At 35.6% G+C, this 24494-nt stretch overlaps 1 protein-coding gene across 4 annotated transcripts in view; it reads left to right on the forward strand.

Moving 5' to 3' along the window:
* Nucleotides 1–1893: 1893 nt before the first annotated feature.
* LOC145223081 (slit homolog 1 protein-like) overlaps nt 1894–24494 on the forward strand; it is a 28636-nt gene continuing 6035 nt past the window's right edge. Inside the window, exons 1-23 of one of the 4 annotated variants that reach the window (XM_080089394.1) lie at nt 1894–2384; nt 2442–2513; nt 6811–6957; nt 7034–7191; nt 9584–9725; nt 9785–9856; nt 10109–10180; nt 10247–10318; nt 12247–12318; nt 12515–12586; nt 12655–12818; nt 14144–14294; nt 14356–14502; nt 14560–14631; nt 14689–14832; nt 17233–17462; nt 17554–17698; nt 18190–18333; nt 18513–18584; nt 21941–22092; nt 22507–22623; nt 22692–22791; nt 24262–24399. In XM_080089394.1, coding sequence (XP_079945520.1) covers nt 2209–2384; nt 2442–2513; nt 6811–6957; nt 7034–7191; nt 9584–9725; nt 9785–9856; nt 10109–10180; nt 10247–10318; nt 12247–12318; nt 12515–12586; nt 12655–12818; nt 14144–14294; nt 14356–14502; nt 14560–14631; nt 14689–14832; nt 17233–17462; nt 17554–17698; nt 18190–18333; nt 18513–18584; nt 21941–22092; nt 22507–22623; nt 22692–22791; nt 24262–24399 — 2831 coding nt within the window. In that variant the 5' untranslated portion in view covers nt 1894–2208. The remainder of the gene's footprint in view (nt 2385–2441; nt 2514–6810; nt 6958–7033; nt 7192–9583; nt 9726–9784; nt 9857–10108; nt 10181–10246; nt 10319–12246; nt 12319–12514; nt 12587–12654; nt 12819–14143; nt 14295–14355; nt 14503–14559; nt 14632–14688; nt 14833–17232; nt 17463–17553; nt 17699–18189; nt 18334–18512; nt 18585–21940; nt 22093–22506; nt 22624–22691; nt 22792–24261; nt 24400–24494) is intronic. The other 3 variants (XM_080089395.1, XM_080089396.1, XM_080089397.1) reach the window with 3 other exon arrangements.

Consider the following 24494-nt stretch of genomic DNA (forward strand, 5'->3'; position numbering starts at 1 on the left):
GATGTGCATCCGACTTTGTTTGTGTTGATAACCCCAGTATTTACCCCGCTAGCCCCCTAAAATGTTTTTTTACCCCCCAAAGTTTGTCCGACTCGTTTTGCCATCAAATGTTTAATGGATTTGGATGAAACTTACACATATGGTAAATATAGTTATGTAGATGTGCTTCCCATTGATAAAATGGGTGAGTTTTTAAACATGTCGGAATGGGCTGAAATTTGGATAGCTTGAAGAAGAGGCCATTTAGAGGTGTTGATTGTTGTGTTCAACCATGTAGCCCCAACATTCAACCCACTAGCCCCCAAAGTGTAAAACGTATTTGTATGTTATTGGGCACCACAAACGAAAGATTTCTGTGGCCCAATAGTGTTACAAGAGCAACCAGTCGTATGTTACTTGTGTTTGTGAGTTGCTTGGTGGACGTTTTTGCGCCATGGCCGTTAGGGGGTTGTTAACAGCCCTATGTAGTCAGAAGCATTAACGGTTGTTGCTCAAAACACCTCTAGTGGTCAAACCTTTAAACATTGGCGGATTGGGCTCAAATTTTGTAGTACTATTGATTGAATTATTGTGGTTTCATAGTATTATTATTTAAGCCCAGTGCTGATCACTTAATACAAAATATTTTGCGCCACCTTGCGGCGGAAAATGCGCCATCTTGCAAGTGACTGTGTAGACCTCTCTGTTAGCACCTGTTGTGCCTACTAAACTCGCAATATCCACTAAATGCTGGTTAGCCTAAGGCCCTGTGAAGCCTTTACTCTTGCTGTAAGTAACGAACGTATAGTCACGATTCGATCGTACACATGTAACACTTTTTAACACTCGACACAGTTGTTTCTAACAGTGGTTGGCTGGTTGCCTCTTAATCATATTGTGAATTATCTTCACTTGTATGAGTGTGACATAACAAAGCTATTATAAAATCCATTGTGACGTCGTACGCGCAGTTGGGCGCCAAGTGGCCCAGATTGGCATTGTTTATTGAGATGTGTGACGAGCATCAATGCGTTACGAACATTGCTATTTACAGTTTTGTCTGAAATTGCAAGATTCAATACTAAAACAGCCGGTCAAAATTTCTTGACGGGGGGGCCATGGCACACTGTCCCCCCATTTGCTGGTGCGTTGCAAGTCCCGAAAACTTTTACAGAGGCGTCGCAACAAAAAAAGTTTGACAACCACTGGTTTAACCTATGAACAGGGTTGCCATACCGTTCTTATTTCTAAGATTTGTCCATATTTTGAAGGGCAATGTCTTAAAAAAATTTATAGTCCTACTTCTAAGAAATGTCCTTGTTTTTGACTTGAGTCCTTCTTTTGTCTTATTTTGAACAATTATACTAATCAAATCCGTGCTACAAGTAAAAGTAAACCTAGACCCGAGCTGTTAGATGCATTTTCTACGAACAATTGGAGTTGCTGCGACGGATTGTTTCTGGCCAAAATATTGCATATGATATGTCATATAGCTCGTAAAAATGCAAAGATTTGTTCAAATCGTTTCGTATGAAAATTTAATTTTTCGTTTGTACTTATTTTTGGTTTCATGTCGATGGCAAACCTGTCTACAACTTACATGATAACCGATGTCTACTGGAAATGGGAATACTTTTTTTTATTATGGCCATAAAATAGAAAAAAGCCAAACTCTGAAAAAAGACATTTTGTAGATAATGTTCGTTCACCGACGGAAAATACGCTATTATGGTCAAAGGAGAAGGTAAAAAACATTTATAGGCCTACGTTCAGCAACTGTTTCAGTGTTGATAGTTAAACAAGAACTATTCATTTTTTATTTCGTCATTTGCACTAACAGCCATAAACAAAAGAAACTACGCCTTTGGCTATGAATCGCATTGCCAACGGGGACAACGGCGACGCCATGCATAACGGATATCATTTCAAGAACCTTACATGTGGACACTGTATGTTTGCTTTATCAACCTTACCAAAGCCGTTAAGGGTTACTGTTAGATTCAAACTCAAATAATTGAACGTTTAGTGCACAAAGGCATCCATACAGCAAAGCGGAGTACTGTGACTTGGAAAAAATACCACTTCACGAAAAAGGTTAAGCGCTCAAGAACGACCACCACCAGCTTGGTAAAACCTCATTCTACGTGCCTCGGAGACAAGTGAATGTGTTATATGGCAACGGCAAAGATAAATGTACTTTAAAAAGTCTTTCACAGTAAGACGAGGAAAATGAAATCGTTTATTGAATGCACTTCCGTTTGCGTGACTTTGGTGGTCATTTATATGTCTGTGTCGTTGTCGTCAGCATGTCCAGAAGGTTGCTACTGCAACGGAAAGGTTGTTTCATGTCGTGCTGCGGGCCTTTATGTGGTACCTTTTGGCATATCCAACAGAACGGAAAGAATGTAGGTATTTAATGTTAACTTTAAAGGATTTTTAATTACCAGAAAACACTTTTTTAGATATTTGCAGCACAACAATATTTCACGAGTTTTGAGAAACGACTTTGCTGGCCAAACAGAACTGCGCAAACTGTAAGTGGTTGCTAAGATACCTAATTATATTTTTAATAAAGTTTGTTGTTTTGCGGAGAATTATCGCATATCAAATAAGAAAATTATGTAATAATTATCTAACTATTGTTGTAAGCGATCTCTCCAACTGCACCAGAAGCTTGGTGGTCACACAATGTGCCACAACCGCCTTGTTTACATAAGTTAGCTATTAGGGCCGAACCAGACGTTTGTGGCATGCGTAAGCCGCATTCCACTGTCATCCGACCATGACGGTGTGCGGGTGGAAAACATTTGAGTGTAGTGATTCACACGAACATCGCAGTAAAAATTTACCTGTTTACTGCATTTGTGTTTAAAAACTATTACTAAACCCATTCTTGAAGTTTTTGAACTTGACGATTTCTTGCAAAAAATATCATCGGGTAATGCCTTTTTCAATCAGTCAACACAACCGTCAATAAAACTTTAATTGTTAAGTCGCAAAAGCAAAATACGCATTCCTGCCATGCAAGGTGTTGGGCAATTTTTGGTCACGCTTGTTAACTAGAGCAGAACCGTTCTCTGTTTAAACAATCTGAAACGCACAACTTACAGTCTTTGCCTCTTTGGTGCCAAATGTCCCACTTACAGCTTTCACGCGACAAAAGTTCGGACAATACTGGTAGTTGAATTTTCCACAAGTTGTATGCCTATCATTGACACGCAGAATACAATGTTTTGCAAAGTTTGATATTGTGACGATTTCAGGAATCAATCCTAGATCCATGATAAAACTTTATTGAATATTCTCATAATATTTGTGTTTGTTTGCGACATAAAAACAAAGACGTTAAATCGAATATCTCTCATCGTAGATTAAATTCAAAGACCATCTACACACAGTTGTAAGGTCATTTGTTTTATAAATTGCCAGCGCGTATGTATCATGTAGGTCGTATGTAGTGCATTTTTTGCAAAAATCGGGAGAAAATTGAAGACACGGTATGTGAAGTAGCCTTATTGTGTGGCATGTTCTTGTCATTACACAGCGAACGTACAGTTTTATGAAAGATTTTTCACCAATCTGACTTGACAACTGGTACGTATGTGGCCGAAGCAGGCCTTTTGCGTGAGGAATATGCAACCCGATTGTATTACCCGCGATCTCCGTTAAAAGGAAGAATTACCGACTTGACTTATCTCAAGTTCAAACTTTGCCAAGACTTAACAAATATGTAGCTTATCCACAACACCGTGGTCGCAATGTAACTAGAGTAGCAACCGCCAATGTTGGTATTTGTGTGTTTCGTAACCAAGTGTAGCCTATACAAAGCTACGCAGATTGCTCTTCTACCGAGAGATCGTCTAATACTATGGAAGTATATTTCTTGTTAGTTTTTTTAAATTCACTTTAAGGTGTGACAATTTTGGATAATCTTCTGCCTGCGTTTCAATTAGGGCTTGTTTCGCTTGTCACATGGGTTCATGTTAGGTTTCGGGTTACTATTTGATGATGTTTTTCGGGCTTCGGTTTGAAAACAACTTAAGTATTTTCGGGTTCGGGTTCATCTAAAATCCTAGATTAAGATGCCCTACAAAAACAGCACAATTTTGGGGTTGTTTGAAATCAAGCTGCAACTGCCTATCTGTACGTTAGTAAATTATAACCCTACAATGGGTTACTACAGGGATAAAGGCCGCTGGCCCAAGTAGAATCCATGCATGGTCCCTTGATGGTTCACGGAGCGACTTTCGTGAAACCGCCAAGAGCCCATGGCTCTACAATCGTACATGATGTCAGATCAATGCTCCTTTATTCCATCATTATTGACAAAGAATGCAATTGTTTGTACATGATCTAATATATTAATCAGGTCTGTGATGTCACAAACTGCTTTTAGATCATTGATTTGTCGTAATCAAGTGAATTTAAGTAAAGTAAATTCCACATTGAAAAAAGTGAAAATTACTTTTTAGTTGTTAACTTCAGTTTTCGTGCTAAATCTTTTTAGCTTAACCTTAAACAATAATTGTATTCAGCTTGGGCTGTGAATCCCACTCCAGAAACTTGCGAATCAACGGTAATGTAAATCAATACTCAATAGTTTGGAAACCACTGTTCTAGGCCTGAGAAATTGTCCATGCGGCCTACATTAGTGTCGATAAAATGCCTTTTTGGACGAAAGGATTCACCACCCCGTACGATAACTCCATTCGCAGTTGATCTTGCTGCTGTGATGTAAAGTAGCTTAGTTTAGGGCAGGGTTCTTCAACAGGGCGAAATCACCCTCCCAGCCTCCCAGGGGACGATTTTGTTCACCGAGATGGCGATTGTGACAATTTCGGGAGTTAGGGGTGCGATTATAAAATACTAGTTGTTCAAATATATACAAGAATTGGGAGATACGCTATACGACTTAGCTAACTCCAACTTACGATCAGTTTTTATTCGCCTTGCAAACAAAATTGTGTTCAAAACCCGACCTTGGAGGACTATATCTGGGTCAAAGCAAGAGATTAGATTTAAGTCTTTGTTACGTTTTTTTAATTTTGTAATTACATGACAATAATAGTGCAAAAAGAATACGAACAATTTTTTTTATTGTTGGGTTAATGCTTTCTAAAAATTTGTCCTTGAATGTAAAAATCACCGCAACATTTGTTTACTGTAAATCCGCACAAACGCGCGTGTGGGGACCCATTAGTTTTTGTTTACAAAAACAATCATATGTGTAGATCAAATGATGTGTATAGTAAATTGGTAAATATCGTATAGAATATATAAAATGGAAGTATATCAGAAAGCCACTCTTCTAGTTTGTAACAGGGGACACTAAATTATGGCTTCGTATACGACGGGCAATATCTTTCAAATATAACGGTATATATAGCTTTTATTTAAACTTGTCTCGCTTTCACATCTCCTATACCAGCGCGTCCCATACTGTACTTTTAATTTGGTAAATCTAGTTCAATTTTGTGCGGAAATAAAAAATAGGGATGCGATTTTGACTAAAACGACGAAAGGGGGCGATTTCACGAAAAAGGTTTAAAACCACTGATTTAGGGCTATGTGGTTGTATATATTTTTATCTTAGGCGTTTTTAGTTTTGGTACATATTTATTTATTATTATGGAATGAAATGAACTCATCAAACTTCGATTTACACAACTGCTCCAAACGCCAAACGTAAAAACTGCCTGGGACCAAAACAACGGTAAAAGGAGACTATCTTGGGTGCAGAACGGTGAGATGCAGCTGCAGGTCAACATATACGTTTTGCGAAACACGATTAAGAACGATTTGTCTCACGTAATTTTCGACAGTGAATTAACTCGTCAACGTTAAATAAGTTTCCAATACATCGTGTTACCAAACCCTCGTTAAAACGTCATTAAATCTTCGTTCTCGATTTGACTAGCGTACAAGGCCAAAGTTTACTGCTGGTCAACTTACACATATTGTTTTTCGTTCAACAGTTGAAACGATGCTTTTCCGCAACTTGGTTTGGTAATTTGTTTATGTGAGTAATACTAATTGTCTGGTGAAATTTTTAACTGCTAAACAAGCTTAGAGGTAAGTAGTCCATTGGAAGGTTAAATTATCAAACAAATTGTGCACATAGTTTTCTGTTCTTTTTTACTACCTAATGTATAACGTAGTAATGATGTAATGGATGTTGACCAAAGCATTATTCTCCTTTGTTTTGCATTTAAAATGATCGCACCACATTAATAAGGTTGCCAAGTTCGCTGAGTGGTTGGCGCAACGGCCTTGTGATCACAAGGTTGTGGGTTCTAATCCTATCTCTGTCGCTAATGTTTTCCTGAGCAAGAAACTTGAGCGACATTGCTCAACCCAGTGGTTCCTGATGGGTTGAACTAAATTGAAGTCACCAACTGCCTAAAACTGAAAAATATCAAATAAAAAATGATCAATGGACTAAAAACAGGCAGCTCAACATTGGAGTCATTGTGAGCATGACGCAGTAAAATGAAACAAACAACAACAACAGGTCACAAATTTGCAGACACACATGTGTGGGGACCCATTCGTTTCTGCCTGCTAGAACAGTTAAATATCTGATAATGATATGGACACACTATAAATTAGGAAACAATGTGTAATGATTGCAAGTATGACAAATAGTGTGTGTGCATAGCCATTAAATAGGATGTAGACTTTGGAAATAATAAATATAAACAGAAAAGATACATATACTAGTAATTCTTTAATATCCATTTGTTTCTGTTTGCTTTTTTTATAATTCCGGGAAAAATGATAGGTACACATTTGAATGTGGATACAAAAAATTTCGTGTATTTTTGCATCCAGACATCTTAATGATAACAAGATACAATGCATACAAGAGGGATCTTTTCAATCACTGATCAATCTAGAGATACTTCTGCTGAACAACAACAATCTTTCAGCAGTGCCATCAACAATATTTGGAGATCAGTTGGTGAATTTAAGAATGATGTATGTGTTTTTGGACAAAAGAGGATTTGTTGCTTGACCAGTGAGCTACTTCTTGCAAATCCTCTATTTTGTTTAGAAACCTTCAATCCAATCCGCTTCACTGTAATTGTCAACTTGTATGGTTAACTGAATGGATGGTACTGCAACCTACACTGACTGTGTCTGCAGTGTGCATTATACCCCAAAACATGCAGCTACTTCCACTGACTGAGACCAGTCAGCTTCCATGTCCAGGTGAACAAAATCAAAACTTGACTTAATCCTTTACCATGCAAATGTGTATTTTATATTATTATATCCTACAGACTGCAAGAGCAATTAACTTTTTGTTCCTTTTCCTGGTGGGCTGCATCTTGATTTTACTGTTTTTTTTCTGCAAGGGGGTTTGTTCATGCACTATAATATGCCATTTTTGATGGGTTTGGATGAAACTTTCCCAGCTGTTAGATACCCTCATGTAGATGTGCCAACTGTTTCATTTGACTCTTAGCCCCAGCGGTTACTTGTTATATCTCGAAGTGTGAAACAGTCTTATCTGTTTTTATGTCACTATAAACAAAATGTACCTGTGGTCTTATAAAGGCAAATATATTACTTATATATATATATATATATATAAGCTATTGCTGCCAAGCGTAATATCAAGTTTATAGAACTCTTCTGGCAAATGTATTTTTATTCCGACGTTTCGACATCTTATACAGGTCGTCTTCATCAGGGTAAATAACACTGAATGCGACTAGTTTACCCTGATGAAGGCGACCTGTATAGGACTGCCTGGAGAAACAAACAATCTTGTAACAATTTTTAACTATTATAGGACCAATGCGAAACAAGTTTAGAGAATGTATGGAGTATAAATGTTTCAAAATAGGTCATAGTAATGTTTTCAATAAGGTAAAGTAATAAGCAGACATGGGGCAATTCGTATTCGAATGCATTCGAATACAGGTTTTGCCACCTTCGTGCTGTATTCGAATGATTTTGGTTTTCGTTCGATAGTGCATGAAATCAATTCGAATAGTTGATGTTATCTTTTGAACCAACAATTCATGAATACAAAAGCTTGAGTAAAGTTATTCGAATACAATTCGAATTGTTGTAGGTTTTTGCCAACCTAAGAATTTGCAAATTCGAATACACAATATTTTTTACGAATACAATTCGAATTGTTGTCGGCCTTTGTCAAAGTAACAAATCGTAAATCGAATACATGACTACATTTGTACGAATACAATTCGAATTGTTGTCAGCCTTTGGTAACGTAAGATATGTAAAATCGCATACATGACTTCACTTTTACGAAAACAATTCGAATTGTCGACTACCTCCAGACTAGGAGTAATCGCGAATATTTTGCTACATATTTTCGCCGAATAGATTCGAATACAATTCAAATGAGCAGTGAATGTGACCTGATTTGACAATTGTTGTTTATGTTACGAAACAATGACACATAGAAGTTCAATTGTGACGTTACATAAATAGAATTGTGTTACAAAGCTTGCAAAATTGGACATGGCAGGTGAAGCATGTTTTGGAAGCAAACATCTAACGGAGATTTAAATCAGTTATGCTAATGTGGCAAAAAGCTCATTGGTTTACATTTTTATCAATAAATTTGCAATTCATAAACCCATGTTACTGTTTGATCGAATACTTTTTAACTTCGGGGCTCTTTTATTTCTTTTATTTTCCGCAACTACAAGTATCCGAATCGGTGCATTCAAATACTATTCGAACTGTTTGCTTCTTACAACAACAGAACAATTCGTGAATACAAATTACTAGAACTATTAATACGAATACAATTCGAATTGCTACATCTCACAAAGGACGAAGTATTCATGAATACGAATATGCGCTTGGGGTTTATTCGAATTACACGTTGTTGTTGTTTGGTCAACTATTCATGAATACTAATGCTTGACACGTTTTATTCAAATACAATTCGAATTGCTGCCACCTTAACATAACAAAACAATTCGTGAATACGAATACTGGACTCGAATTATTCGAATACAATTCGAATTGCCGAACTTTAAAAAGTGCGTAGAATTCATGAATACGAATACATGCCTTGGTTTATTCGAATAGTATTCGAATTACTTGTCGTTGTAGTTTGGTCAACAATTCATGAATACAAATACTTGACTCGTTTTATTCGAATACCATTCGAATTGCTGTCACTCAAAAATGACCAAAGTATTCATGAATCCGAATACAGTCATGCAGGTATTCGTTAAGTATTCGAAAACAGAACGCATGTATTCGACCCCATGTCTGGTAATAAGTTAGATCCCAAAAGTATATGTCTTTAAAACTTTTGCCTGACCAAAACACACAAAAAAGATTCCATTTTAAACATTTGTTCTTAATTACTCCAGGCATAACTTACACATCTTCTGTTAATATGATTTAAAAAAATAATAATCTTGAAATAAGTCTTTTAGCATTTTGGCTTGTTAATAAAATATATAAAACTGTGTATGTTTCAAATAAATCTCTCCGATTAGTAACAATGACTGTAAAATTTATTTTTAAAACGAGAAATGTGCCTGTTAGTTTTATGAATTACAAGTTTTAAAACAACAATAAAAAATCCTAACGTTTTAATATTTTTAAGATACATCAATGCAATTGACTCTGAATACTTGTGAAGCAGTGTCTTGTCCAGAAAACTGCATATGTGGTGCTGGTGTTGTTGATTGCAGAAATCGGCAACTTGAAGTATTACCAGCCCTTTTTCCACAAAATGTCACAGAACTGTGAGTTACCTTGTTTTTAGATTTTATAAAATTGAACAAATTTTGTTTTGTTTTTTTAGACGACTGGAGCAAAACTTTATTCGAATCATTCCAACAATGGCCTTTTGGCATCATAAGGAATTGAGAAGAATGTAGGTCCTATCACAATAACGATGCATTATTGTAATAAATGCAAGGTTTAAAGTTACAGCAGTTACATTGTTTGTTGCAACAAATATAATATTATCCTGGCAGCAGATTTATTAACCGTTTAGATGTAAAATAGTAATTATGTATCTTGTCTTTTTGTTCGTTCATTCTTTCAAAAGCAGTTGGGCCTTGAACACATATTTTACTGTACTTTTATTTATTTGTTATTTCCATTTTTTCCTTGTGGTTTCCAGTGATTTGAGCAACAATATTATCGATGAAATTCAAGCAGATGCATTTCGTGGCCTTCATCAACTCACATCCTTGTAAGTAGGTGTGAAAGTATGTAGATCACAAAACAAATATCAAACTCAACTCTTCATTATTTTTAGGGTTTTGTATGGAAATGAATTGACAACTCTTCCACCAAATGTATTTCAAGATCTTACGCAACTTCAAATGTTGTAAGTTATGATAAATATAAAAGTAGTTATTTATGATCCTTACAATTAAGTAGGTGGATAACGATTCTCACTTTTTTTGCCTTTGACTTTTTATCTCATGTGGTCCAATTTTGTTCTATAAAAAAACTATTTCTGTTCTTTTAAACTACCGTAATTTTCCATGTATAATGCGCAAAATTTAATTAATTTATTTTCCTAAAATCTGGGGTGCGCATTATGCATGGGTACAACAATTTTTGAAGAAAATCTCCCTCGAAATAAAACTTGAAATCACACCTTTCTTCTTGTTTGTTGTCAATCGCGCATCACATTCAGCCATCCTGCCAAACACACTTAGTCAGTAAAATTCATAATTGACGACACATCGTTTGGTACGATGGTGCAATCTTTTGATGGTGTGTTATTGTCAAATATTGTTTTTTTTAATCTCCATCGCAGACCGGATATCATGTGGAGGCCGCCATTACAGTACTAGTTTAAAAATCGACACCTATATGGCGCTAGATATTCGAACTCGGCGGCGGAAATTCGGATCTGATGCGCAGAACGGATGCGCAAGACACGTCAGCTATATAAAGAGCGAGAGTTCAGTTCTCTACCTATTAGTTTCAATTCACAGTTTCATCAAGATGGCTGCTGTTCACTTCAAACACGCTCCATACGAACACAATGCTCTCGTATCAGATGCTTGCTCGATCACCTGCTCGTTTGCTGTCACAATGTACCCTACACAAATCCGAAACATTTCTTCGCTATCGAGTTTGCTAGCGCATGCGCAGTGATACTGACCGGCAGAATAACATCCGGTTGTTCCCAAAGATGCTCTTTTTTCTGAAATAATTTTACGTTTACGGACTTAAGTAAGAGTCAAAGTTTGGGTGCGTATTATACATGGGTACAGGCTTTTTTCCAGCATTGACATGCCATTTTTAGGGTGCGTATTATGCATGGGGGCGCATTATGCACGGAAAATTACGGTATGTCTGATTTTAATTGAACTAGGACACTTTTTTATCCCCATTGAATTGGTTTTTGCAGTAATTACATCACCTTTTTTCTGTAAAATTATTTTTTCTTTTTTCTGCAATATCTCTTTTTACTAAGATATGCAGGGTTGCCGTACCATACATATTTCTAAAAAAAAATTTTATTTTAAAGGACAATGTCTTGGAAAAATTTATTGTCCTTATTTCTATGAAATGTCCTTGTTTTTTTTTACTTAAATCCTGATTTTAGCTGTTGTGAGATGCACAAAGTAATTTCCATAAACAAGGAGTTGCTGGAACAGATAGTTTCTGGCCAAAAAAAATATGACATGTGATATGTCATGTCTCATATAAATGCAAAGATTTGTCAAAAAATCTTTGTTTGGTTTCGTTTAAAAAAATAATTTTTCTTTGTCCTCTTTTGGGTGGTCCATGTCCATTGCAACCCTGAACATATATCTAACACATTCAAAAAGTGTAGATTCAAATAGCTTAAAAAGTTATTTCCCAAGCTTGAAAGACAAAGTTAAAAACCCTATTAACTATCATTATTCACAATAATGTGGAGTTCAATTACTAATAATCTACACTAACACTGTCATCATCTTTGTTGCACACTAAATCTTGAATCATACTTTTTCATATTGGCATGCATATCTGTTTTTTTTATCTTTGGTGGGCGGGCAACCATAACTGTGTTATACTCACAAAGAGTTCTCCACTGAGCTGCCTGTTTTGTTTCTGAGTCTGTCGGATCATTTTTTGTTTGATTTCAAAAATCACAATTGTCCAAGACAGGATTTGAACCAACAACCTTGTTAACACAAAGCATTTGTGTCAATCACTTGGCTATCAAAAAATGTTCAAGTTTTTTTTTCACTTTCTTTTTTAATTTATATAGTTGCAACAGATGATTAATGATTTTCTACCTGTTTTGTATAGATTGTTGAATGCAAACAAGATAAAATGTCTGCGACATGATGCTTTCAATGGATTAGTTGCTTTGAATCTTTTGTAAGTGCCTGTTTGTAATGATTTAAGGGTTGTTTTTGTTTTTGAAACAAACTATTTTTAACTTTTTTCATATTTTTGTAATATTTAAAAGTGGCATCCTGAAACAATCATTTTAGCCTAAACATCTTAAAAATATTATTAAAATCAGTTGATTCATCAATCATCATGACAACTACATTCTTTTACTGTGTTGTAGGTCCTTGTATGACAATAGGATTCAACACCTTGTCAAAGGAACATTCAAATCATTGCAAGCTATTGAAACATTGTAGGTTTATCTTTAATATATATTTTGTTTTAATTCATTTCCTTTTTACAAAAATGAAATTTTATTAGACATTTGGCACAAAATCCCTTTATTTGTGATTGCAAGCTTCGGTGGTTAACAAAGTATTTGAAAAAAAATCCAGTTGAAACATCAGGTGCAAAATGTGCTGGACCTTTAAAGCTTGCAAACAAAAAAATTGCTTTGATTCGGGGACGGAGATTTAAATGCAACTGTAAGTAGAGCTTTGCCCAAATATGTTTGATGGAATGACTACATTTAATTATTCTGCTCTTGTATTACCCAATTGTTTTGTGGTTGATGTCCTAATTATAAACTTTGTAGCCACCATTGCACATAACATTTTTATGTCAAAAATCGACTCCCAAAATTTACTTATGTCAATACCTTTATGCTGCATCACTCAACAGTGTGCAATTACAGTGTAGCTGCAGCATCTATTTATACTAGAGATGTACCGAATATTCGGTTTGCCGAATTTATTCGGCCGAATCGGCCACTTTTGCAAAGATTCGGTTTCGGCCGAATAATTTGTTGCGATTCGGCCGAAACCGAATCTTTTACGAACACATATTTAAAGCGTTAAACGTGTCTTTTCTGCATAGTACCAACGAAAATCGCGCCAATCATTATCTTTTTTAACACATTATCACTTTTACCACTGCAGACAACTAATCAGTAATTCATTGTCAGGTTGGCAATCATGCTTGAGGCAATGTTAAACCCCACAGAACTAAAATAGGGACGAAACACAACCATTCTGCACTAATTGCCTGGTAGATAAACTTATATTTTCATGTCAAACGCGTAGCTTACGACTTCGCGTGACGTCATAAATGATTCGGTTGATTCGGCCAAATTTATTCGGCAAAACCACCGAATATTCGGTTTCGGCCGAATCGAAATTTCGCCGATTCGGTACATCACTAATTTATACCAATTGTTTCCATAACTATACATTTTATAACATCCCAATACACAGATTTTTTGGGGCATTTGTTTTCTCGCTTATGTGTAAATTGAACTAATACTTATCTCATGAATGGGTTTTTAACACCCACAGATGATATAGAATCTATGGCAAAAACATTATGTTCCAAGGAGACATTTTTCAAATTCTTAAAATTAAAATATTTTGTGTAATTTTTACACATGTTATGTAAGCATGTGGAGCTGTGGTCTCCCTACTTTTTTTCATACGTTGATTCTCTCACAGATCTTAAAAATTGAACTGCAAAATCTTAATTTTTACAAATTGCTGGTCATCTGACAGTGTTGCAATTCGCTTTCACAACCGTGTGACTGCAAATTGGGCGTATTTTGCACATAAGATTTTCAGTTTTGTTTGCAGTCTCTGATGATAAGAATATAGCCCAAATCGGTTCATATTTAGAAACATTCTAAACATTCATTTTTGTGGAACATAAAAATAGTAATATGTACTGTCTTAGTACTGCAAGCAACTGTTGAAACTTCAAACTACTTTAGAAATGTTTTCCCTTTTTAAAAAAGTTTTGTGTTATATGACTTTGTTTGCAGCAGCTAAGAGTCAAAAAAGTTTTGAAAATGTTGATTGCTTACCCGAAGTTGACTGCCCCAGGCATTGTCAGTGTGATGCAACAACTATTGACTGCTCTGGTCAGGGAATGCAGGAGATACCAGATAATCTTCCACCTTATGGCTCTACAATGTATGTAAACATAACCATTGACAAAAACATCCCCCTTTTCACCTTAAAACATGGTTTGCAGAAATTTAAGCGGCAACAGTTTTAGTCTGGTTGCAAACAGAGGTTTTTTCAAAAAGTTACAGAATGTAAAAATGATCGATTTATCTAACAATCAAATTGTTCGCATTGAGGATGGAGCATTTGCTGGTGCTGAAAATGTTGTTGAACTGTAGGTATTGATAAGTGCATGTTAAGAAATTGGACTTAAAATAATGATGTATTTCAGGCATTTAAACAACAACATGATAACTGAAATACAAGGGTCATCATTTGATGGACTACTGGCTTTAAGAACATTGTAAGTTATGAATATTTTGGTTTTGCTGTCAAGTACTTTACAAAGTTTGACTTTTAGAATTTTGAGGAACAATCGATTGTCATGTGTCGGAAATAATTCATTTCATGGACTTTCTATGCTGCAACATCTCTCTTTGTATGGAAACCAGATAACAACAATAATGGATGGATCTTTTAATTCACTATCATCACTTCAGACACTGTATGTATTACAGCAAAAAATTGCTTGTGAAAAATTACCAAATAATAACTATGTGCCAAACTATGCAACAGTTTGGCACATAGTTATTATTTGGTAGAAAACTGGCAACTTATCATAAATAGACAAATCTAATTTAAAGTGTACACAACAAAGCCATGAAAAATGGAGAAAATATTTTTATGCCTTTGAACAAGAAATTAGACATTTTTGTACATGTGATAGACAGTGATAATGCTGAACTGTTTTCAAACCAGCATTAACTACTTGTCTCATTTATAAGTTTTATACTAGGTAGTTTATCAGATGTGTGTTACAAGTTTGTCTTTTCCCAAGGCATGGTAAAGATGGGTCCCCTTCCTTGAAGGGGAAAATGTGCCATCTGCTTTGTTTGACTCAATAACTTCAGTATTTAACCTGCTAGAACCTGAAGTGTAAAATGTTTTTGTATGTTGCTGCACACCACAATAATAGTGTAATTAAGGCCACCTGTTTGTGATCTGCATTGCTTCGTGGTGCACATGAGGGGTGTTAAGAGCCTTATGACACCAGAAGAATTAGCAGTTGCTACTTAAAATACCTCAAGTGGTCAAAATTTTAAACATTGTCCAATTGGGCTATTTTTTACAGGACTGCAGTTTCATTGTGGTGTGGTATTTTATCAGTTCTTATCGGGGTCTGGAACCCCAGTTAACCTCTAGCCCCCTAAAATGTGTGAATTTTTTAAACGATGTCAGAATTACATGAAATTTAGACATGTTTAAAGAATACCCCACTTTGAGGTGTCCTTTGTTGTGTTATACCCTGTAAGCCCCACTTTACCCATTTCCCCTACTATGTGTATAATTTGTAAACATTGTCTGAATTGGATACAAGTTTGACAGTTTGTGCAAAATGTCATTTTTAGGTGTTGCTTGTTATGTTTTGCCCTACAGCCCAATCAGTTACCCCATTAGCTCCCTAAAATGGGCAAACTTTATTAACAATGGCCAAATTAAATCCAATTTGCATAGTTTGTAGCTCAAAAAGCGTGTTATAATTTATACATAGACTTTTAAATTGATAATTTTTTATCGCCTTATTTAAACTCATACCACCAAAATATGACGGTTATCTTGTAAAATGCATTATTTACAACTTTGCATGTGTTTGGGACCCTTAAATTTTTGGCTTGCAGAAACAAACTAAGGTGATAAAAACGTTGGCTATTATGGGACCCTTTAGAACAGGGCTACTCAAACTTTCATGCTGTGCGACCCCATTTTCAAACAAAAATTTGTATGCGACCCCTTGATGGGTATAGCCCAGAGGTGCACAACCTTTTTGCTATGAAGTCCGCATATTTATTTTACCAAAGGCCGCCAATTGCCTGCTTGCTTGTGTTTTAGAATTACTGATCTAAAGAAATACTTGTATTATGTATATGTACCATCTAATAGCGCCTATTACCGAATATTCGGTTTGCCGAATTTATTCGGCCGAACCGGCCACTTTTGCAAAGATTCGGCTTCGGCCGAATAATATGTTGCGATTCGACCGAAACCGAATCTTTTACGAACACCCATTTAAAGCGGTAAACGTGTCCTTTATGCTTAGTACCAACGAAAATTGCGCCAATCATTATACTTTTTAACACATTGATGCTTTTTCCACTGCAAACAAAAAAACAGTAATTCATTGTCGAGTTGGCAGTCATGCTTGAGGCAATGTTAAACCCCACAGAACTAAAGAAGAACGTAACACACCCATTCTGCACCAATTGTCCGGTTTTGCGTGATGCGATTTTGCGTGATGTCATAAATGATTCGGTTGATTAGGCCGAATATTCGGTTTCGGCCGAATCGAAATTTTTGGCAAAAGAGTTCTTATTTATGTTACGGCCGCCACTACATACATTCCAATAAACATGTTCACGGCCGCACAAACTCGTCTCTGTCGCCGCACTTGTGCACCCCTGACATAGCCTATCCCCTGGGGTAGCCTATGCACGAGAATGATGTTTAAACAATAAAGACCCCAATTGGGGTCGCGACCCACAGTTTGAGAAGCCCTGTGCTAAACTATACAAAAAATATATGTGTATCGAAATAGGCCATAGTGTAATTTCAATGGTAAAATGTACTAAGCCATCCTTCTAGTTTGGCCTGGTGATTGTTTTATTCTGTCATCAACACCCACATGTTACTAATTTAAACAAACCACTTACATAAGCAAATAAACATTTTATTCTGGTGTGGTGAGAAAAATGATTCACAAAAGACTAAGGTTGGAATAAAAGTTTTATTTTGTGAGAGATATTTGGCTTTTTTAATTTTGAAATAGCAATACTAGCTAATCCATTGCGTATGATTACTATATTTGTATTGCAACATCAAATAGCTTGGTGGTATGTTTTTGTTGCAGAAACTTATTGTCAAATCCTTTAAACTGCAACTGCCACATGAACTGGTTTTCTACATGGTTGAGAAATAGTGTAGTTGCAACAGGAAACTTACGATGCACAGTCCCATCATTTTTGGCTGGCCTCCCTATTGCTGATATTAACTCCCAAGATTTCCAATGCAGTAATGAGGAACTTGAGATGTTGCCCTGTATGTCTGCCAGAGTGTGCCCCACTGGTTGCGACTGTCAAGGTAGCTTTACTTAAAAACATGTCACCAATGGGTTTCCATGCAATATGTAAATACTTTACTTCTGGCAAAAAGCTAAAAAATCTCATTTCAGGATCAGTCGTGTGGTGTGGTAATGCAGGTTTGACAAGTTTTCCAGTTACGGATATACTACATGATGTGACCGAGCTTTACATGGAAATCAATGCTATTCAACTCATACCCAGCACAATTAATCAATTTGTTTTCATTACAACACTGTAAGATTCCAGGAAAAGTTTGCCTAATGGTTTAATCTTATGTAGTTTGGTTTATTTGAAGAGACATATATTTAACACACTTTGGTTTGTTATTGTAAACTCAGCATTGACCTACCAATCTCATGATGAGGTAGTCAGTTTTATCTGGCCAAGTCTCAAATGGTTTGTTGGCAAAACAACAACAACAACAACAAAAACGCGCACATGTGACATATGCAGTGATGTCCCCACAGGGAAAATGTAGATATCACAATGACATTATCCACAAAATACAGATAAAACTGGTTAAAGTTGCAGCTTACCGACCCCCCTTTTAAAGAGGAATTTAGCAATTAGTTCTTTAGGCATAATGACAGCGTATACTGTATATCTATGAAGGAACAATAGTATTTAGCATTGACAGTTAGGCTGTATGTTGCGTCTGGCTTTTCAGATCAATTTCAGGCTTGTTTTATTAAAGCAGGTTTAAATCTGAACCTCACATTTTGCAGGGACATGAGCAATAATCAGCTAACATCAATTAACAGCAACCAATTTTCAAACTTAAGTCGACTTACAACATTACTTCTCGCATACAACAACATTCGCTGCATTTCTGGAACTTCATTTGCTGGATTGATGTCATTGAAAACTTTGTGAGTATCAGTGCAATGGTTACAGAGTACTGTGACATTATGCATACACATGTTGCTGATGATTTTCTGTTTGTGAATTAAGATACCTATCTTCAAAGTATATTTTGCATATAAGTGCTGATTTAAGTCAAAATTGTTGTAGATTGTTATGGAAATAGCTTATAATTGATGTAATGCAGGTCACTGCATAGCAATGATTTATCATCTCTTCCAGAAGGAGTGTTTCATGGACTTACAGCACTGACACATGTGTGGGTATTTCTTTTGTTGCAAATTTGTCACTTATTATGGGTCCCCGACACATCTTGGTTTTACTCTTTATAGGTCCCCTTCCCTGAAGGGGACACATCTTGGTTTTATTTGATTTTTCTTTCCGCCCTGCAAATTGTCCCCCCTCTTTTGCCATAAAATGTTTAATAGATTTGGATGAAACTTTCACAAATGGTAGATATAGTTATGTAGATGTGCCATCTGCTTCGTTTGTCATGACAACCCCAGTATTTACCCCGGTAGCCCCCAAAATGTAAAATGTTGTTAGTGCGCACCACAAACGTTAGATTTGTGTGGTGTTATAAATGCAACTAGACATATGTTGCTAATGTTTATAGGTTGTCCAGTGGTGGATGTAGTTGACATTTAGAGGGGTGTAAACAGCCTCATGATGTCAAAGGTAGAACGGGTTGTTGCTCAAAATACCTCCTAGTGGTCAAAATTTTAGACATTGGCTGATTTGGATGAAATTTTACAGGACTGTCCATTGGTTCATTGTGGTTCTATATTTTATACATTTGGGTGTAAAACCCATCAGTTACCCCACTAGCCCCCTAAAGTGGGTGAGTTTTTTAAACAGTGTCGAATTGACTGAAATTTGGACTGCTTGTATAATTTGTCATTTATAGGTGATGTTTGTTGTGTTTAACTCTGTAGCCCCAATATTTACCTCTCTAGCCCCCTAAAATGGGTGAGTTTTTTAAACAGTGTCGGAATTGACTGAAATTTGAATAGCTTGTAGAATATGCAATTTTTGATGTCGATTGTTGTGTTCAATCCTTTATCCCCATCAGTTACCCCACTAGCCCCCTAAAGTGGGTGCATTTTTTAAACATTGTTGAAATTGGCTGAAATTTGGATAGCTTGTAGAATATGCTATTTATAGATGTCTATTGTTGCGTTCAACCCTTTAGCACCCACATTTTTCTCAGCAGCCTCTTAAAATGAGTGTATTTTTTGTCAAAGTCAGGATATGAATGAAATTTAAACAGTTTATAAAGCACACTATTTTAAGTAGTCATTTTTTCTGTTTAACCCTGTAGCACCATGATTTACCCCACTGGCCCCTAAAAATCGATTTTTTTAAACAATTTTTAAATTAAATTAAATTTGGACAACTTGTAAAATCTGCCATTTACAGGTCTCAATTGTTCGATTTTAAAGAACTATTTACCCCTTTTTTCTTTAAAATAGAACATTAAATAGGACAAAAGTTAAACAATGTCTGAATTTTTTAATGGAATTGTATAGTGATTGTATAGTGTACTTAATAGCATGAATATTTAAGTCAATTATTGATCACTGTGTTCTACCTAACAACACCAAACTTAGTGATGGTTATCTCTGGAAATGCATTATTTTTAGGTTTGCATGTGTGGGTTACCCATGAGTTTCTGTCTGCAGAAACAACCAAGGTTATAAAAGAAGGTGGCTAGTATGGGACCGAATATAAAATATGTGTAGGGAATATATTAATCTTTCAAATATGTTATAGTAGGGTTGCCATACGTCCGGATTTTCCCTGACATGTCAGGGAATTTAGTGTTTAAATCTGCAGCCGGGAGAAATGTTAAAATGAACTTAAAAGTCAGGAATTTAAGAAAATAAACTATGAAATTAATGTACCAACGAAGAAATTTTCTAGCAGTTAGCTACAACCGCGTCAATGCCATGAAATGTAAAAAGGTAAACTGGTGGCGCGCAGGTTAACATACAGGGTTACTGTCTCGTTTTGCAGTGTAATACCTGTTTGTTAACTGGTTATCGGACAATACGCGTTAGTTACACAAATAAAAATCTGCGTCTCAAGAAAACACAGCATTTGATGCTACGTGGGAAATTTCATTTGCTTTAACTGTGTACCGAATATGCAAGGAACTAACTAACAACAAAAAGTCGAATGTCGTGAGACATAAAAACGTTTTACATTGGGATTTTATTTCAAATTTAAAAAGGTCTTCGTGGCTGCCAGTGTCTTTTTTCTGTGTAAAATTGATCTGAATGGTTTACGAGTGGTAAAGGTTGGCGACTCCTGATATATGTGCTTATTGTTTCAAGGATAGTAAGAGTAAGTGAGCCCAATAACCTTACTCGAGGAAGCCTACGCAGAAAGTTAATTGACATGGATCAGAGTATCGTATACGTTTTCTCGTATCGCCGTCCGTGTGACTTCTGAATATTCTAAATTTATTCCGGAATAATAGTGTTTAGATCGCAAAAGGTTAACGCAGCGGTTTTCAAACTGAGGTCCCCGGTCCTTTAGGTTTAGAGGTCGGTGAGGCAATTTTGTGGCGACCGCGAAGAGGTGGAAGTAATTCTATATTCTTATTTGGCGTCAGTTTGTGCAACTGAATAAGTTTAAATCAAAGTGAAAGTGAGAATCGACCGCCTCCATTGCTAAACAATAAGCTGTATTGTATGACAACTAACAAAAATGCAATTGTTCGCGCACAATTGTAATGTTTTTTGTCTTGTCTGTGATGTCAGACTTGGATCATTCTTCTGCGCAATTTTGCATAACTAGCTAAAATCCTGTAATCAACTTTCGTTTTTCTTAAATACACCATTCAGGCTTAAGGACCGCGAGCCCTCGAAATAATGGCAAAGGGACCATTTAGAGAAAATAACAAAAAAGTTTGAAAACCACGGGGTTAATGCAACTGAAATCAATTTTGTCAGGGATTGTGTATCATAAAATATGGCAACCCTATGTTATAGTGTATGTGCAATGGCAAAATGTGCTAAGCCACCCTTCTAGTTTGTGTCATATGATACAATATGGAATTTAAGTATTTCAAGTTTGGCAGGAATTGCTTTTTACCAGTTTATCTTTTCAAAGTGAAAAATGATATTTTATTACAGACAAAATCAGAACATCACAATTTGGTTAATTAAAAAAAAACGGTTAATTGGGACGGTTTAGTTAATCATAAATCATGAAATATTGATTTCTATGTTGAAGCTGTGCAGTCATATTACTTCAAACTTCAAAGCAACTTAATTGGACTGGGGAAGCATTAAATGTATATACTTTAAAGGTAGAGTCTGGATAATAGAGAAAAACGATTAATGGGAACAAACCACTTGGCGAATTGGAATCCCGAATGTCTGGTTTTGTCTGTAATACCATTGCAAATTTAGATACACCTGTGTGTATAGACCCATTTGTTTCCGCTTGCAAAAACAATTATGTTGTTAAATGTCGGGTAAAGATTTTTGGCCCACTTGGAATTGGGTAATAATTGTACATCAATCATTAGAAATGGTCTATGTGCGTTTCCAATTGTTTTGTTTGTTTTGTTTTTAAATTGATGTTTTTACTTTTTGTGCACTATAGGGGGTTTGGAGCAAATCCTTGGTATTGTGACTGTCATTTGAGATGGTTTGCACAGTTCTTTGATGAAATGGGAATATCAAGGTGTTCTGGCCCTGAGAACATGGAGGGAAGGTTAATCACATCAACACCATCTTCATTATTTGTTTGTCAAGGCAAATGATTTAAAATCCATTTTTACCATCTAAGTATAAGCTAAAAGACTTGTTATTTCAAATAATTTTACTCATAAGAAGTCAAAATAATTAATTTGAGTTCATTTTGGGCCGTTGCATAGTGTTTGCATAGTGAGTCATTGCTTAGTATCATGTTATGGAAAGATTTTTTTATGCCAAACAGTTTGTTTTATTGTAAAAAAAATAATTTACTTTTGGTCAGAACTATTTCATCATTACAATAATTTTAAGCTTGATTTAAAATACTAAAACAATCCATATTTATTGTTCTAATACATGACATTTTTTGGCTTTTTGCATCACATTATAAATTAATCTGTATGGGCAATAAAATGTATTCAATTCATGTTGTGGATACAGGCACATAAAATGTTTTTGTTTGTTTTTAAATAGGTGCTTTGGACATTTCTATTGCTTCCAAATGCAATCCATGTTTATCAACTCCATGTCAGCATAATTCTAGCTGTGTGGAAAATATTTCTAAAGAATATTTGTGTCATTGCAGACCTGGTAAGTGTAAACAGTTAAGTTTCATATGTGCGCATTTTAGCTCGGTTTAATATAGCTGTGGTTTATAGGTTTTGAAGGCAGAAACTGTGAGCTATTGGCCAATCAATGCACTTCATCTCCTTGCCTCAACGGTGGGACTTGCAAATTGCTGGATACAATGAAATATGTGTAAGTTTGTTTACACCATACTTATTTTCATGAATGAATTTCTGAATAAAAACAAAATTGCTATTACAAGAGCATAATTTGTCCATATCTTATTCCATTAACACTTTAGCAAGATAATAAATGAAACCTTGGGATGACGATAGTTTTATTGAAAATAGTAATAAGATTGCTTTATTATTGGTCCCCTTTCCTGAAGGGGACACATCTTGATTTCACTCTGTTTGTTTTTCTTTTTTCTGCCCCGAAGTTTGTCAATGCACTTTCAGCACGAAATCTTTGATGGATTTGGATTAACCTTTCACAGATACTAGATATGGTCATGCAGATGTGCCATTTGTTTTGTTTGTCTCGTTAGCCCCACTATTTACCTTGCAAGCTCCATAAAATGGGTTAATTTTTAAACAATGTCTGAATTTAATGAAATTTGGATAGCTTAAAGAGTTTGCCATTTGTAGGTATCGATTGTTGTGTTTCACCCTGTAGCCCCCCAAAAATGGGAGAATTTTTAAACGATTTCCGAATTAGCTAAAATTTGGATAGCTTGTAGAGTTTGCCATTTGTAGGTGTTGATTGTTGTGTTTCGACCTCTAACTGTGTTTTAAAATAAGGTGAACTTATAACAATGTCCAAATGCATATTAATAAACCCTAAAATAGATTTTGCAACCATCGGGATTGGAAACCCATGAGTTTATGCCGACCCAATTTGAAATGAGCATATGAAATCTAATAACGTTTTGAAAAAGGTTATAGTGTATGTCCAATGGCAAAATGTTCTAAGCCACCCTTCTAGTTTTCATCTCCTTCATTGGCAATGGTATTTTTGGGTCAGTCACTGTACAAGTATATATTTTGTGTACCTGTTGGGGAGACTTGAATTTTCTTTTTAACTTGTTTAAGAGAGCTTATTTTGGATTTGGACTGTTATGATACAAGAGTTAAATTTAAATCCAGAAAAATTAGATCCCCTATTTAAACTTACTAGATAATTTGTTCCCGTGCCTCACATATGTATATAAATAGCACCATTCTCTTAAATATGTATTTAATCAACTGACATGGGTTCAATGCAGGTGTCTTGGTTGTTGCTAACTTGTTCCTTGACAGAAATGTTAGAGCAGCATTTTTTTTCCTTCTTGTGACACAACATTTCAACATTTATGAAAAAAAATGTTCCCACAAAACTCCTGACAGATTAATTGCCAATGCTAATTAACCAAAAATGAAGATTTTTCAAAAGGCAAATATTTAGACATAGCTAAATTTAACTCAATGACAATGAATGAGTGTGGAAAAATTTAAGACTTGACTCAACATGGAAGTTTTGTTAATTGGGACTTGCCTTGACATGTGTCTTTTGATTGAGGCTAAAATTCTATAAACGTGACTTTAGGCATGACCCCCTGAAAATCTGATTGGGATTGGGCTGATATGACATAACACTGGTTACTAATATTTTTTTTATTGAAAGATGCAATTGCCTAGATGGATTTGAAGGAGATCAATGCCAAATTAACATTGATGAGTGTGAAGACAGACCCTGCATTGCTCAAAATGCAACTTGCATTGACCAAGTGAATTCTTTTTTGTGCAAGTGTCCACTTGGATGGTGAGCAAAAACAAAAGCTTTAAACCTAATGTTTTTAACCCATTTTGGCAGTACTAAAACAATAATTTATTTGATAACTGGCTATTTGTTTTTAC

The sequence above is a fragment of the Phallusia mammillata genome, chromosome 4 (genome assembly GCF_965637545.1).
Source record: "Phallusia mammillata chromosome 4, kaPhaMamm4.hap1.1, whole genome shotgun sequence".
Classification (NCBI taxonomy): domain Eukaryota; kingdom Metazoa; phylum Chordata; class Ascidiacea; order Phlebobranchia; family Ascidiidae; genus Phallusia; species Phallusia mammillata.